This window comes from Tachysurus vachellii, chromosome 6 (assembly GCF_030014155.1).
Source record: "Tachysurus vachellii isolate PV-2020 chromosome 6, HZAU_Pvac_v1, whole genome shotgun sequence".
NCBI lineage: Eukaryota > Metazoa > Chordata > Actinopteri > Siluriformes > Bagridae > Tachysurus > Tachysurus vachellii.
The window spans coordinates 9,217,100-9,233,394 of NC_083465.1; the positions used below are offsets into that span (position 1 = coordinate 9,217,100).

Genomic DNA, 16,295 nt, shown 5'->3' on the forward strand with positions numbered 1-16,295 from the left:
ACTCTGCACTATTTAAGCACCTTCAACATTTAATCCATCAGTTTGTTTAAAAAAAAAAAAAAAAAAAAAAAACCATGGCTATAAAATACCCGGATATTGCTTTTGTGTCCTGAAATAGGAACCAATGAGCTTAAATAAATGAATCACATTTCCTTCTGTCTAAATACTGAGGATTACAAAAACATGTCTTCTTCTTTACCTGCAAATGCCATGAATTACGATGTGATCAGTTCAGTCAGAAACGAATGATGTATGATGTGGCATGACATTAAGGTGTCCTTTAAATATTTTACAAGAGAATTTTGTTATTCTCTACAATATTAATACAACTCAGTATCTACTCAGTATCAAAAATACACATTGAAATACTCAAGTACACATTACACCAATAATTTACAGAAATAAATTAGATTTATATTTAAAAAATACTGTTGCTCCTATATTGCTGTACATCAAAGTTTTTTATCTAAAGAGTTCCAATGATGGAGATCACGCTTATTAAGATAATAAAAATATAGCTGCAAATAATGGTTAGTAGATTGCAAGTATTATTTCCCAAGCAAGTCCAACACTGCATTTATTGCCCTATTGATCTATCTGCACATCATGGATCAGGTCAAATATGTAGTGTTGAGTCTCAGGTTCAGTGTCACACAAGTGTTGTAGAGATATAGACACACTCTACCTGTAAGGCCAAATAACTCACAATGTTGTGGGCACTTGGAATAGTGCCAAAGATAGGTATAAAATTTGGTACAGGAAATTGTTCAGGAGATATGATCTCACTTCTTTACTTGGAGCACTGCTTAACTGTCAAATGTATTCCTCTTAAGAAAAATACACATTTTGGTGTAAATGCATAAAAGAGATTAAAACTATATCCTGATTTCCTGTTTGTTGTCTTTGTGGTTGTCTAATGGATCACATAATAAGTGGAACAAATCTGGATCAAGTGAAGTTTTATGAAAATTTCTATGCAGAGAAATAAAAAAGATTGACTTTGTTCCTATTCTGAATGGCAGATAATTCAACAAGGTGACAAGGAAACTTTTCCATACAATGAATCCATGTTCCAGACATTCAAGGAAAACAAAACAGTTCATGAAGTTCTGTTTGGTTATTTGTATGATTTAGGACCACATTGTGGTCAAATGACAAAATCTGGGCACCCTCATGATGGGCTGCTAAATATTACCACAGTTTATGTAAGAACAATAAGATCTGCATGGAAATGGCCTTTATTTTTTTGGCGTCTTTGCTGCAAAGTTTGATATTGTGAAAATCCAGTTATTTTTTTGTTCGGTTTAATCTGCATGTCAACTGAACAAAATGAACCAGATGTTGATTGATTTTAAAAAAATAATGAGAATGATATTAAATAATAAAGGTTACAAATAAAATGGAAATGCAGCTTTTTTGTCATTTGGTCTCTCTTGAGATACAGACTTCAAATCTAATAACGACATTACTGACAGCATGGCCAATGGTAAGCCTGTTAAAAGCCAGACTAATTTTGAATTTGACTGACAGCATTCAATTTCACAAAACATAATCCTTGACTACTTTAGAGACAAGCACAGAGATGCAGCCTGCTAACCGATAAGCAATCGCTGAAAAGCAATTATTTGGTTGACCCCTAAAATTATTTTCTGTAGACTTTCAAGTTAAATGAGAATCCATCCAAGTCTTCATGAGTTATCCACGCTTACCAGCTCCACCCTGGAAGGATTAATTGGCATGTGGTGGTCATGTTTGGAAATGCTAGAGGTCTAGATGTGCAATGTTAAGTTTAGCATAATTATGTGAATTATTTTAAAATTCAATAGACTGGAACTGTCTTGCAGTCAGATTATATGAGGAAAAAAGAGCAAGCAAAAAAAAAACAACAACTGTGTGCTATAGGGTCACTAAGAGACTGATCAAGGTCCCCATATTTGCCTATATTATAGGGGAAATGCACCTTTCTGTCATCTCTCCATCACCATCATCAAAAAAAAAAAAAAAAGAAAACACGAAGTCTCCAGCACAGTGTGCTTGGACCCATTATAAATTTTCCAACATTTGTACAAAAATTCCCATTATACACATATATAAAACAACACAAATATTCAATTATTATTTACAAGACAGCTGTCCCCACATTGGCAACTTCTACCTTTAAAGACTCTGAGAAGTCTACACTAATCACTATTATATACGTCTTTACTATTCCCTTGTAGCAAATGTGATTTTTTTAAAGCAGATTAGACTGAAAAAGTCAAATGCAATGTCAAAATGTGAAGAACAAATCGAGTGGACCACAAAATTAACCACAAACTAACTGTGTATACTTCTTTTGTGTGTCACTTTAGAGGAATCTGAGTTCATTTATTGTGTTCACATATGCAGAAAAAAAGCCTGATGCCGAGTCATCAGTTGGTGACCACTTGGGGCACTAAAATGGAACAAAACACCCTTAGGTTTAAGAGCGAGTTTTTTTTGTATAAAATAGGAATAGTACAGTAATTTTCTTCATTGCGGTACTTCTGAAGACTGTGTGGTAATGAAACATTCCTATAGTCCTTTCATATAGATGCTCCCTCAAGGCTGTTTCTTGTTCTTTCACTTTACCTGCTCTTTAATAGCCAACTTTTCTTCATGAATGACAGCTGATGTGACCGGGCCATTACGTTTCATTAAACATGACCCATCTTTATTATGAGAAGTCAAGACTTTTCCCCCCATATCTTCATATGACCTCTGTGTTTAGTCTCTTCTTCTCCAGCTCAGGTGCAGCAGATGAGTGTAGGAAGCTGATCTTACAGTCCTGCTGAGTGGCAGCTAAGTGGCGCTGCTGCATGCGACATCGCTGGAATGAATGTTGTTTGGAGGTCGGTGCTCTACAATGATTGCAGACACATATATTCTGCCAGTGTCCTCGTAGCACCAGGCCAGCTGTAAGAGCCACCACAGCCAGAGTCAGGCCTCCTAATACCAGCAGGATTAAAAAATGTTCCTCTGAGAGTCCTGGTTGTGCACTCTGAGTCACTACCTCCTTTACAGAAATTTTTAACAGATGGCCTTTATCTCCATTGGTTGTAACCCCATGAGAGTAGTTTCCTGAGGTGTAAGTGTGTGGTTTATTTGCAGTAATGTGGGGATTTTTGGAGATTTCTGAGAACCCTCCTCCTCCCCAGCCAAAGGAGTCCTTGTGTGGTGCTTGGGTTTGGAGCTCCTTGACCGCCAGTGGAATCTCACAAGTTCGACCTGTGTATCCAGCAGGACACAGGCAGTGAAAGTTGTTCACGCGGTCTATACAGCGGCCTCCATTGAGGCATGGTCGACTGGCACAGTCATCCAGGTTGACTGTGCAGAAACGGCCTGTGAACCCAGCGGGGCAGAGGCATGAAAAGCGGTTCACACCATCCACGCAAGTAGCACCATTCGCACAGGGGCGCATCAGGCAGTCATCCATATTGGTCTCACAGCGAGGGCCTGTGAAGCCGACTAGGCATCGACAAGTTAGCTCAGGTGCAAAGCCACCTAGATCCTCACATAAGCCACCATTCTTACAGGGGGTCCTAAGGTACACCGCAACAGAACAAATCTTAAATTGTATTCACTTTCTGGGTCTAAAAATTTGGAAAACTATTTGAAATGAATAATGTACAGAACTAGTCTGATTTATCATGGCTCATGATAATGTGCATGATAGATATATATATATATATATATATATATATATATATATATACACATATATGTGTGTGTGTGTGTGTGTGTGTGTGTGTGTGTGTGTGTATAAAATGATGGAGAATGATAATTAAATTTATGACTTATTTTTGCAGTGTGAAATATCTGCAGTACAAAACGCCTCGTTCTTTCAGCGCTGCTGTGGTTTCCCTGGAAACCACTTGATGTGTGAGTTTAACTGCACTTGGTAGAACAGTAGGAGCATGACTGCAGTTTGGTAGTATTAGCAAGCTCTTACAGGGCCAGTAATGAGCCCATTGAATTACATGATTGCTCTCTAGGGAATCAAATTGACCAGGCTGATGCGCAGCTCATGTCAGTGTGTGTGGCTAATTCTAGGTTGATTACGAGAAAATGCTTTTAATTACAGACATAAAATATGTGCTTAAAATTCACCAAAAATGCAATAGTTAATTGTAATCAGTTAAATAGTACAATAATTTAGTGCTAAAATCTATAACTATAATAATCAGTATCAAATGAAGATCAGCTGTTCAACTGAGCAGCATTTAGCTGCAGAATAATTGAGAAATTTATTAATGGGATTAAAAAAACAAAAACACTCACTTGATTTTATGGCACGGCCCGGTCTTTAACTCACAGTTTTTTCCATGGAAGCCTTCAGGACACAAACAGTTGTACTCTCCGGCATCAGTTAGAAAACAGGTGGCCCCATTTTGACATGGCTTCTCATTTTCACACACATGAATATCTGGATATGCAGGAAATAAATTAATAAATTGAAGTCAAAATTTATAACATGTCGGTTTCACAGGGTTGCAATCCAGCACAAAGTGTCACCTTTGTCACAGAAGCGTCCTGTCCAGCCATCCAAACAGGTGCACTGCCATGGCTGATGACAGGAGCCATGGATACAGCCGGGCATCCGCACACAGTCCTCACAGAAGGGTCCTCCCCAACCTGGGTCACATCTGCACAACAATTTCATAAAACAAACTCAGCATCATATTTTTTATTATTATAATTATTTAATAGACAACATTATGTTCAAGGCAGACTCCCTCATCTGTGCCATAACCTGTTTATTGAGTCTACTTATGAAGCACTGTTGAACAGGTTGCTAACAATCCAGTTCAATTTTAAATGTATAGCACTTTACAGGAATATAAAAATTCAGAATATAAATTCTGATTATAAACTACAAAAAAATATTATTATTATTTATATAAATTCAGAATATAAAATAACAAAAGTTTCATTTTAAATGTAAAATTATTCATCAGGATTAATTCAATAAATAACACTTGAGTATATAAACACTAGATTTTTTTCAACCTTGCCACCTTTTTAATAAACCTGACATACAACCCTTAATAACAGAACCATGTAGACATAGATTTTAAAACCTTTTTGCTTTTATTTGTGTTTTTCATGGCCAGAAAAATGCAAAACCTTTTTAAAACAGAACATCTGCCCTAGGTCACTACAGGGTCTGGTATTTTGCTGAATTCAGTTACCAAACACAATAATGTGCATTACACATGTAGGTAAGATAAGGTAGTGATACGGTAGTTGTAAGGGTGATAAGGGAGGGTAACTGAATTGGTGCGCAAAGCATTTAAAGTCAATCCATGAAAACATCTGTGTGATAGTATGATGGAAACAATATTCCATTTGTCTATCCAAGAGGGAATTAACTTCCTGGAACAGAGTGAGAAACCTGTTGGGGAATGAATTTTATAAAGCCCTGAGTGCCAACAGGTTGGGGACTGAAATGTTTAGTTACTTTCTAACCTCCAGGGGTGCTGTTAAGCACTTGGATACATCACTGACTGTAAACTAATATTACAAGCGTGTTCAGGTCCAACTCATAGCAGCCCAGGATCATATTATAAATAAGCTTTCCTCATTCAATAATATTACTCATTATATAATTTTTAACAAAACCTATTTGTTCAAAATATGCTTTGCAGCTTTAAATTATGACAATGGTTGGCATTACCATCAGGCTGGTCTTGCCTTTTGGGCTTAACCTAATGCCATGAACGTTTTCAAGATGTATGCTAGTGTCCTTGTCTCTTCTGTTGGCCAGTGGTTTCAGAATACCACTATAATTGGACTACAGTCTCTTATGTGACCTCCTCATTTACAATGTGACAATCAGATTTACTAAGAACTAAGAGAAAAGTGCTGTAGCACTAAAGCAGGTCACACAGTTTACGAATGATAGTCATGCCATCAACCTGCCAGAGAGTGAAACATGCCCAAGCTTTGACTTCAGTCCAGTTGGAAACTCTGCCGCATCAGAGAGGAATATTCTCCATGGATGGTTTTACAACTTGTTATATGCCGTATTTCCTCTACTGAAAATACTCCACATGAAGTATAGCATTCAGCAACTATATTACACTCCAGTCTACACCGGCCTGGACGGCTTTCCCCAAAAGTTAATCTGTTGTCCCAAATGGACGAGAAAATCGGTCTACTGTATATGTATGGGTCTGACCCCTGCAACCGAATCACCATTTTTCTTGAGTTTGACTTTCTAGGCTCTGCTAAACAATTTTCAACAATTCATACAAGTCATAAGACATATGTACCTGTCAGATGTTATAGGGAATGTATAAAGAATAGGTTAGTTACTACCAACACTTGGGGGAACCACATACTTTTTGACTTTCTGACGTTTTTTTTTTTTGGCTCTCTCTGAAATGGGGCAAGTTGCTGCCATGGATAAACTAAAATTGCACTGGTCCTTGTGCTTTTTAAATTCATGCTCCTTGTTCAAAACTGTGTGTGCCAGATCTTCACACAATGCAAGATCAATTATTGTCTACATCTACCTCCAAAACAATCTTTAGAGCAGGGTTGGCCGATTAATTTTTTAAATACGATTTTTTTTACATCGCTTTATAAAAAACATTAAATGGCATGGTATTAATTAGCTGCTACTGCTAAGAATTTGCGTTATGATGAGGCTATGTCAGTTTTGCTGAGACGATAGGAGTGCCTCATAATCAGGTTACCCGTAAATACCTAAATATACGCACATATACAGTAGTTAGGTAATGCATACGCATATAAGTATAAATAAATCATCTTCTGTTTGTAGAATCATGTGTATGCATGGTTCATGGTTAAAACTATGCATGTGCATGGTTGATGAAGATCATCTTAGTCCATAGAACCACAGTTATACATAGAAAAATTGTTACCTAGGACACTCAGTCTTTGGGAATTATCTTATCTAAGTCAACAGATTAAAGGTTGAAGGTTGAATAAGTACACGATCGCATAGGTTAATTGTACCAAAATAACATAATGAAGTATAGATTTTTTTTTTCCACCAGACAACCTATTATGGTATTTGTTCTACATTTAGTTTAGATTTACAGTTTAGATCATGGCCACTAATCATACCTGCAATCACCATCTTCAGCACACTTTCCATGGCCAAGTTTACAGGAGCAGTTTCCGACAGTCATTGCTGGAAACAAGCCTGTTGAAAAAGAAAGCAACAAAATAGATTCAGTCAAGTCAATTATTTAAATATTCACTGGCTAAAATAACTTGATTTGACTGAAAGATTATGCGCCTGTTACTGCCATGCCCATAATCGCTTTTCATTTAGATCTTTGTGGTTCTATTATAAGGTTAGCCACTAAAAATTTCATCTGATATGCTTACAATAACAGTGCTGGAGGATACTAATTCTAGTTTGTTGAACTCTGACCTGGCAGCATGTGTGACTAGCAGCAGACGTGGTGTTCCTTTTCAACAGTTTATGTAGCACTTCCATAGTGACTCTGTAGGGACAGAACAGCTGGCAAACCAAGAGGCTGCACCCTTAGACAGCTGTGCTTTGCTGGGTGGTTAATTTGTTTTGACAAGCTGCCAGTGAGTGATATTTCAAAGGTCTCAAAGAGGTCATAAACAACTAATTAGTTCTGTTTCCTTTTGCTTTAATGTTGCTTTGTGTAATTTAGTTATAGAGGCCAACATATTTTACATCTCAGCTGTAATTATCAACTGTGTGTAGTGGCATTTCTGCAGGTTTCCCTAGTTGGAAGTTCATAATTCTGGTAACATCAGTTCACTTCTCCTTGTTTTTTACTGTCCGGATACATGCAGGCATAGTTTTGGGAATGAATATTCACATTGCAGGCACAGGCACCCCGTGACCCGAGATAAGCAGTAGAAAATGAATGAATGAATGAATATTCACATTGCTGCTACAAAATGTATATGCTTTTTTTGGATTCAAGATGTATGTTGATTGCATCCTGATTAGAATTATACAGTGTGTATATATATATATATATATATATATATATATATATATATATATATATATATATATATATATATATATATATATACTGTGTGTGTGTTTGTGCAGCTTCTAGAGGGTGTGTATTTGTGGTGAGGAGTAGGAGAGGAGCATGTGCTTTGGTAGGACAGGAATTTTTTTTCAAGCTGCTGCCTGTAAGAGCTTTGTTTCAACACCACTGGAATTCACTATTACTTAGGTCCCAGCCCCCAGAGTGCGTCCTGACACTTTCCCAGTCAACAAATGTACTGAGATTGAAGTAACTGTGATGTATGTTATATATTAACTGGCGGTTTAAGGGCAGATGTTATTGAGTACTCTTAGTGCCAAACGTTATTATGTGGATTTACATTAAGCCAAGCTTATAGCAACTTACAGCAAAAACAATTGCACCAGCATTAAGGGATTGGAACCATTGCTTCTCTGCTTTTTTGCAGGGAAACATTAGCTCATTTCTAAACAATTTCTGGTATATTGCTATTCCTATTTCTATAAAAATGTGTATGAGACATGATGACATACCACTGGTATGTGAACTGACACTAATTCACTCAGGCTGGTATGAAATGCATTTTCCATTTAAACTTGCTCTGTGTAAAACCTGTATTCATGGGAGCGTAGTGAACTCTAAACAATGCACACCTAGCTTGTTTGTGCCATCACTGCAACAGCTGAAAAGTACTAACAGTTATCTGAGAGTGTTTGAAGCAATCCAGAGAAACAATAGAACATGTAATCTCTTAAAACGAGACAGCTGGGAATCCATGGATTAGTTCTAAATTGAGTTACAGCAGCATTTAAGAATTAAACAGACTGCGCTGTCAAACAATACCTTTTATGACTTAATTGTGGGGCTGTTTTTCATACTTTGAATGCTTGGAGGTATCACATATGCTCTTTTGAATCTCAGATGGTTAAGTGTTTATAAATTTTAGCAGTAATCTGATTTTGGTACAGCTTTGGTCATTAACTGAACGGAGTCAGAGTGATTATGTATAAGGTTTGCAGATGTGAGTTGTTAAACACTTGTAGCCAACAGTTGTAGCCAAGCTAATGCTTTTTTTTTTTCTTTCTCAGTGATCTTTTCCTGTTGGCTACAGTACCTGCCTTTCATTCCAGATGAGATCTAAACAAACCACATGAGTCAGGGAAGCCATTCTGGCCCAGTCCCATAGTGAAACTTTGGCGCAAATTGCTTCAAACAGCCAACAGTACTATGGCCAACTGAACCAGCAAGCTGCCAATTGACACAGGATTGGAATGAAGATTACTTCTAGGGTTGAGTTCCTGTTTGTTATTTTTTCTAGAAGGTGTATACCTGGAATTTGTTTACATTACAAAATCTATATTGATTCATATTTGAACTTTATTGAAGCATCCATGCTCCCATAAGTCATAACAATTAATTAAGTTCTTAATAATTTCTCAAAGAGATCAGGTTGTTAGAACAGTGCCTTGCTTATAATAACTGAAAAACAGGTGATGTGACTCTCTCTGCTTATCTGTTTTGCTCTTACTCCTGAGGGATGTAGTCTCAACCACTTGCCTCTGGAGGGATGTCACTCAGCAAGACCTAGTCAGTAGGCTTCAAGTTCAAACCACAGGGAGCTAAATTTACTCTAGCCATGAAATTCTATCCCAGATCTTCTGCACCCCTGTGGCTGTGGCCAGCACCCTGGTGCCAGTGGAACATGCAGGTTTGGTTTCTTTCATTTCAGTCCTTTGAAGGGTTGTGCAACTGCTGCCACTCCACGTGCCTTGAAGTGTGTGCGCGTGTGCTTAATCTTAGGTACTGTAGGCTGGCTGGAAAGAAGAAGCTGAACTCTTAACATCTGAAGGCGAATGAGGGCGTTGTAACAAGATCCCTGTGAAATTAAGGATCATTCAATCCCAGCATCTACTCGGCTGTTTCTGCCCCTAGAAAAACATTTAGCCGGTACAGATTTAGCATCTTATCCCCTGGATCCAGTTTGCGGATAATGGTTTAGCCTAAAATCTGAAGCTTTTCAGAGGCAGTGCGCTGTGGATAATGTAGTTTTACCTCGTACTTCCCTAACACATTGCACAACTGGCTATATTAACAATCTTCAACAACCAGAAAATAATGCCACAGCAACAATTTGTGTCCGCCATGGGGGAAACTGCACTACCTACATCCCCAACCCCCTCCACCTTCTGGACCTCAGATACTGTTTTATTTTATACTCTTAATGAAAGATGTGATGACATGATTTTATGTCAGTGGCATAGGCATTAGTATGCTGAAGCAATACACTCCTGGAGTAGGTGCATACCTGCATCTTATATAAGATATTTGTTACAAAAGATATGCTCATTTGAATTTCACTTGGTAATGAATGCAGCAGTGCAATAATGATGTGGATTTTTGCTGTCACATAATCCATTACTGTATATTTATTCAGTACCAGCCATGTTGTATAATCTCAATATTAGGTTATATTTTGCTGGTGTCTTTTCATAGTCAGAGAGATATATTTACCTTGGCCTTCACAGTTTGAGATGAGCCAACCACAACTACCCCAGAGAAACAAAGTCAGAGTAACTCTCTGTATCATGATGCAGTGCAAGCTGAAACAGAACAAAGATCATTTTTTGTTAGAAAATACAATATAAAATAATGAGCTCTTGTTGTTTTGGTCTTAGTAGTCGAGATAACAATGAATGATCTTTTCCTATTTGTTATTTGTATTCAATACAAATACATGCGTTTTCAGTGGAAGATTACATAAAGCTACAAAACTGAATGATGTGGCAAATATGTCAATGCCTGTTACATTTGCTCTGGGTTGCTTGAGCAAATATACCAGGGACTGCATGACTCCAAAAGGATTAAATCACAACAGTTAAGAATGGCACTTACATTTTCATATGTTCTTTGTTGTACAGTAACGTAAATGAGTCAGCACAGGTTTAAGAACTCAGTGCTTTGTCCTGGAATAATTATTCTGCACCGGTAAGACAAAAAACTAGAAGAGCATCTTTTGTTAGGAGCTTTTCTCTAACGCATAAACTCAACAACCACTTCAAGATCAAACAGTGGGGAAACCTGACCACAGAACAGTTAACAGACACACTCTTAATAATTCAGGCAACTTTATTAATCTTTTATGGTGGACATTTACAACAACACCATGCCACTCCTTGTTTGCGTATTGACACAACTACAGATAAAGGAAATGTCACTTGAACAGAGATTTGCACTATAGTGCAACTTTTTATTGAATCGTCATCTACAGTATTTCTATATTCCAAGCTGTAGATTATTATTATTTTGTTCATTTTAAAGGCATTAGGTGCAATATTACACAAGATTAGCAGATCTCTCATTGTATATGTAATTTGACCTCAAAATGACCTCACAGATCTTAATTACTTGTTTAAAATAATGCTACTATTCTCTATTATACTATTCTACTATTTTGTTGTAGAAAGGACATTATTTACATTATTTACTGTCCATTATCACACAAGTGAGGATGGGTTCCCTTCTAAGTCTGGTTCCTCTTAAAGTTTCTTCCTCATATCATCTCAGGAAGGTTGTCCTTGTCATTATCACCTCAGGCTTGCTCATTAGGGATAAATGTTAGAGTTAAACAGTAACTTGATTTTAAGCTTTAATATGTACTATATGTTTATGTAATATATACTATTCTTCTGTAAAGCTGCTTTAATGCAATGTCCATTGTGAAACATGCTCTACAAATAAATTGATTTGAATTGAAAAAATACTATTCTCACCGATCACAGATATAGCAAGTTGACCTTTTCAGATCCTGGAGCTTAAAGAGAATCAAAAATAATATATTTTTCCCCAGACACTCCTGGATTGAGGAGGAGGTTTCCTGCCCTTCGTGGTTTTCTCTCATTTGTCATCCAACAATTCTGGGGATTGCATTGATACGGCTGTTGTCCAGTGAACCCATTTTATTTGCTATTAATAAAGCCATTAATAATAGCAAATGCTTTAAACATAAAAACAGTGATTAGATTTAAATCTCTAACTGGAGGCTTTCTCGGTTACATTAGACAATCACTATTTGTTGTCCTTGATCCTGGGGGATGCCAAGTTAATTATCGGTTTAATTTGCTGCCCTGACTTTCATCCTTGCACCTGCATAGTGAAAATAAACAAGCTATATTTATCTATTCATGTCATTCTCACAGCTCATTCACTCAGCCATTGATTATAGAGGTTGGTATTTTTAGCCAGGTGTAATCAGTCAGTGTTAATTTACAGCATGCTGAAAATGAAGTGAGAGTATCTATTCTGGCTGTTTTTCACTTTTTTTAAAGCCCTTATGGGGAATATTATTTCAGGTTCCTTTCCAATGTTTGGCATAAACAAATTACTATTTACAGGTTAGCAGTAATTGTTTATTACATAATAGCAGTTTATACAGTATATATATATATATATATATATATATATATATATATATATATATATATATATATATATATGCTGCTAAAAATATATAGAATATATGCAAGTGAATATAGATGCAAGATGCTGTGAGAGCATGTCTATATCTCCCATCACTCCTATTTCTGGGTTATCTGTACACAATACTTGTAAATTACATAAAGGAATGTACATGAGTAAAGCTGCAGCATTTGCTAGGCAGTGAAAAAGAAAGCTCAGTAAATACACTCAATGACACCGAAGATGTTACACACCTGACTTGAGAAGGTTGGCTCAAAAAAGTGCAGGAGTCTTCAGGTGATGAGAAAGTGATGCATGCACCCACCCACCCACACACACACACCCACACCCACACGCAAACACACGGCAAAAACTCTGATAGTAAACCCAACACAACTCAAACAAGTAGAGTCACACACATTGGCAGAGGAGCAAGCTGGTAGTGAGGCAGGGTTTGTTGATAGGAATGCTTTTTGGGAAAATCAAGCAGAATAAAGACAGGCAAGGATCCACCTCCTTACTCAACACCACAACCTGCCCAAGGACCAGTTCTTAAAGAGACAGATTCATCTTCTCCACCTCTTTTTTTACGACAGCACAGCATGGGTGCTTCTACATCACCCCCACCCTTCCACCCCCCACCCCACTTTTTCACTACTGACTGCTCAATGTTTTGTTTTTGTGGAATTTGACAGACATTTTATTAAACTAGATCATTATTGCTGTGTGAATAGGGTATGTAGGCATACTCTGTTAACTGTTCGTGGTCTAGTAGGAACGTTTAAGTATATTGTATTATGCACAGTCTTTAAGGGTTGCTGTGGTAACAGGCTAAACTTCTAATATTTAAAAAAATGAATGTAACCATACGTTTAGCTGCCAGCAGCAGTGAAAGAGAGGATCACTTTTCAGTGGATTATCTCAGCAATATCCAGCCGTGTAGTGTTTTAAAACAGGCAGGTACATGTTCACTCCACTGTCATGTTCACGCCACCGGCTGACGAAAGACTCAAACAACCTCACATTATGAAGACATATGTGTAAATGAAGAATGAGAAAAAGACATCAAATAGTATCTGAAAAATATTTTTTAGTATTTAATTTTTTTGTATTTGTATTTATTTATTAAATATATGTGTAATATATAGTAGTATTTTGCAATATAAGCAAGACAAATGTGTAAGTGGTATATATTTTAATGAATTTTAATCTCAGAATGCTTTAAATACCTCAGTGCTTACAGCTTACATGTGCTCCTGAGTAGTGTTTTGCTACTGTGGGAATTAAAGCCATTAAAGCCCCCATGAATAGAAAAGCATTCATTTGGTTAATCCAGTTATATTCATATACAGAATTAGCTTAATAACAGCTGGATCATGTGTGTAGTGAAAATTAAGTAGTTACAGTAATATAATTACAGTAGTTTATATTCGTTCTTCTGTGCTTTGATATTTTCAGTGTATGTTTTTAAAGGAAAAATGCTATGATTGCAATTCATATTGGATGAATTCGATTGGAAGTCTAGAATAGTTCATATTTTATTGTGCTGATATCTGAAATATTTCAAATTCCTCATGCTTGTTGTCATAAATACACTAACTGATAAATCCTTATCTGTCTGTCACTGGTCTGTCAGCTCCACGCTTACTTGAACATGCGTGTTGGTTTATACACACAGAGATAAGGAGCTCTTTTGATATTATTCACAATTGCTTTACTTTTCTTGCACTGTATTTGATAGCATTCTTCCCAGATTTATCCCGTAACAGATCTGCATTCCTATCACTGCTGTGTAGTTTTCACTGTTATCACCAGGTCAGTTGTCATCATCTAAACAGGAAATCTCATAGCTCTTTCACATTCAAAAAGCTTCCTTTGCCAGTTCATTCCCTGAAGTCCACTGTGCTAAATAAACACTCAGTGGTGTTAACTGGAATTTTAGTAGGTATATTTTTACAGTGTTCCAAAGAAAGTATACTCAACTGTTTTGTTGGTAAAAGATCCATTTTAGTACTTCAGTTTTGAAAATCTTGTTATGTTAGGTGCACTTGCCATTTATAGTAAATTGTATTTGAAATGGACTTTCTAGAAAATAATTATCATCACATACCATTAGTTGTTTTTACTGAATATCAAAAGTATTCATATGCAAAATTAATATTACGAGCTTCGGAGATCTTCGGAGGAATGACAGTTGGGATGGTTCTTATGTACACTTCATTCCTGTTATACCGCATCCCGGTGTACACTCAAATCTCAAGCACAGAAATGGATAGTATTTTTGCTATGCTGAAACACGTGTTGTGTATCTATGGTGGGTTCTGTTGCTATAGCAACAGGGGAAGGATGCTGCTTCTGTGTGAAGCTTCCTTTCCCTAATATGTCACCGTATTGCTTTAGTGTGGGGCATATGGTACACACTGAATCATAAAACAGTGTCAGTTCTTATAACCACCAAGATCAAATGTTATTCACTATATTCTTGTTAACAAATCAGGTCATCTTTAGACCTTTCTGTATTTCTGTCACCATTATTTGTAAAGTCATAGGTACACTTCACTCAGCTGATAACTTCTTGGTAGCTATATTTATTATAAATATTTGAATTTTGATTGCCAGCATTGGCTGTTTACACACTTCCACTGAAATAATACCGGAGACAAATGACACACTGTTGAAGTAATTGTCAGTTTGTCTGTCTTCATTTTCTTTCATATCATTAAACACATATATTTGAAAAAGAACATTTATCAATTCATCTCTCTCATCACCTCCATCTGTCACTGTTACATCCATAGCCATAACCTGTTCTCAGATTAATTTGATCACCCTGCTGTCTTCTGCCACAGACTGCGTATGCATTTCATTGCCAGGGAGAATAGATTATGGGATCCTTTGCTGTTTTATTAGAAGTGTTGGTATTTATGAAGTCTGTTTAACTGCCACTGATCTCTGTCAAGCCATAAAGTACACTACAATGTATCCACGAAGAAAGCCAGAGCCTGATTGACCAGTCACAGTTGAATAATAAAAGGCCCTTAAGTTAGAATACATTACAAGATATGTTTTAGAAGACTCAGAGTCTAGGTTTGATGGATGAACAAAGAGCAGTAATTTAAAATGTCAGTTTTTGGCAATCAATATAAATGTGCCACATAGAAGAATATAACATAAATTAGATAGATTGATGTTTTATATTGACAACTGCTGTAACAGTGTTCTGAAACCTTTGAAAAAAAATTGTAGAAAAAAAAGCTAGTAAGTAGTAAATATTAATATACTGAGCCTACCCTTCATTGTGAGCTGACCCTTCCATTGTCATCTGTGTGGGTAGTCTTTATATCAGGGTTTAGTACTTCTGTGCACTGCACTGTGGAGGTCCTCTCCACACTTGATATGTGCCCAGTTCCTCTCAAAGTGTGTAAGTGTAGGACAGCCTCTCTCTGTGGGCTTATTTAAGCCTGTGTTTAGATGCAGACTGCCAGAAGAAGGTGCTACAGGCTATCTACCACTCTCCCTGTACACTCAACCTATTCAGATGAGAGCCAAGAAGGCGCACGCGACTGCCCTACTTTACACCCCTATGCCAGCTTTGATCTGCCGCTTTAGGCTCTGACCCAGGGGGCCACTCACACCCTCAACAAGTTTTCTGTTGCCAAGCACCTTGTCAGACAACTTGTTTGCAATAGTGTTAAATTAAGCCTAAATTGCTCTAGCAACTTTCACACTATTTTTGCTCAGAGAAATATAGTTGGGGCAAGACACTTTTTTAAACTTTGTTCTGTTTTCTCAGTTCTTAGACGCATTATGGTATGATGTGATACAATT

General features: G+C 36.9%; 1 protein-coding gene across 1 annotated transcript; it reads right to left on the bottom strand.

Moving 5' to 3' along the window:
• Nucleotides 1–94: 94 nt before the first annotated feature.
• dlk2 (delta-like 2 homolog (Drosophila)) lies at nt 95–14,704 on the bottom strand. Its single transcript, XM_060871494.1, has 7 exons — nt 14,632–14,704; nt 12,722–12,842; nt 10,524–10,612; nt 7,114–7,192; nt 4,534–4,664; nt 4,300–4,444; nt 95–3,560 (listed from the first exon to the last, which is right to left on the bottom strand). The coding sequence occupies exons 1-7, from the start codon at nt 14,702–14,704 to the stop codon at nt 2,729–2,731; spliced, it is 1,470 nt and encodes a 489-aa protein (XP_060727477.1). The 3' UTR covers nt 95–2,728.
• Nucleotides 14,705–16,295: the final 1,591 nt, after the last annotated feature.

What these genes read in the sequence shown, in the direction of transcription:
- dlk2 (XM_060871494.1), bottom strand. Translation starts at nt 14,704, where the DNA reads ATGCGGTATAACAGGAATGAAGTGTACATAAGAACCATCCCAACTGTC. An exon ending in CTCAAACTGTGAAGGCCAAG is followed by an intron (nt 7,193 to 10,523) that starts GTAAATATATCT and finishes CTTTTTCAACAG; the next exon opens with GCTTGTTTCCAGCAATGACT. An exon ending in GCTGAAGATGGTGATTGCAG is followed by an intron (nt 4,665 to 7,113) that starts GTATGATTAGTG and finishes ATTGTTGTGCAG; the next exon opens with ATGTGACCCAGGTTGGGGAG.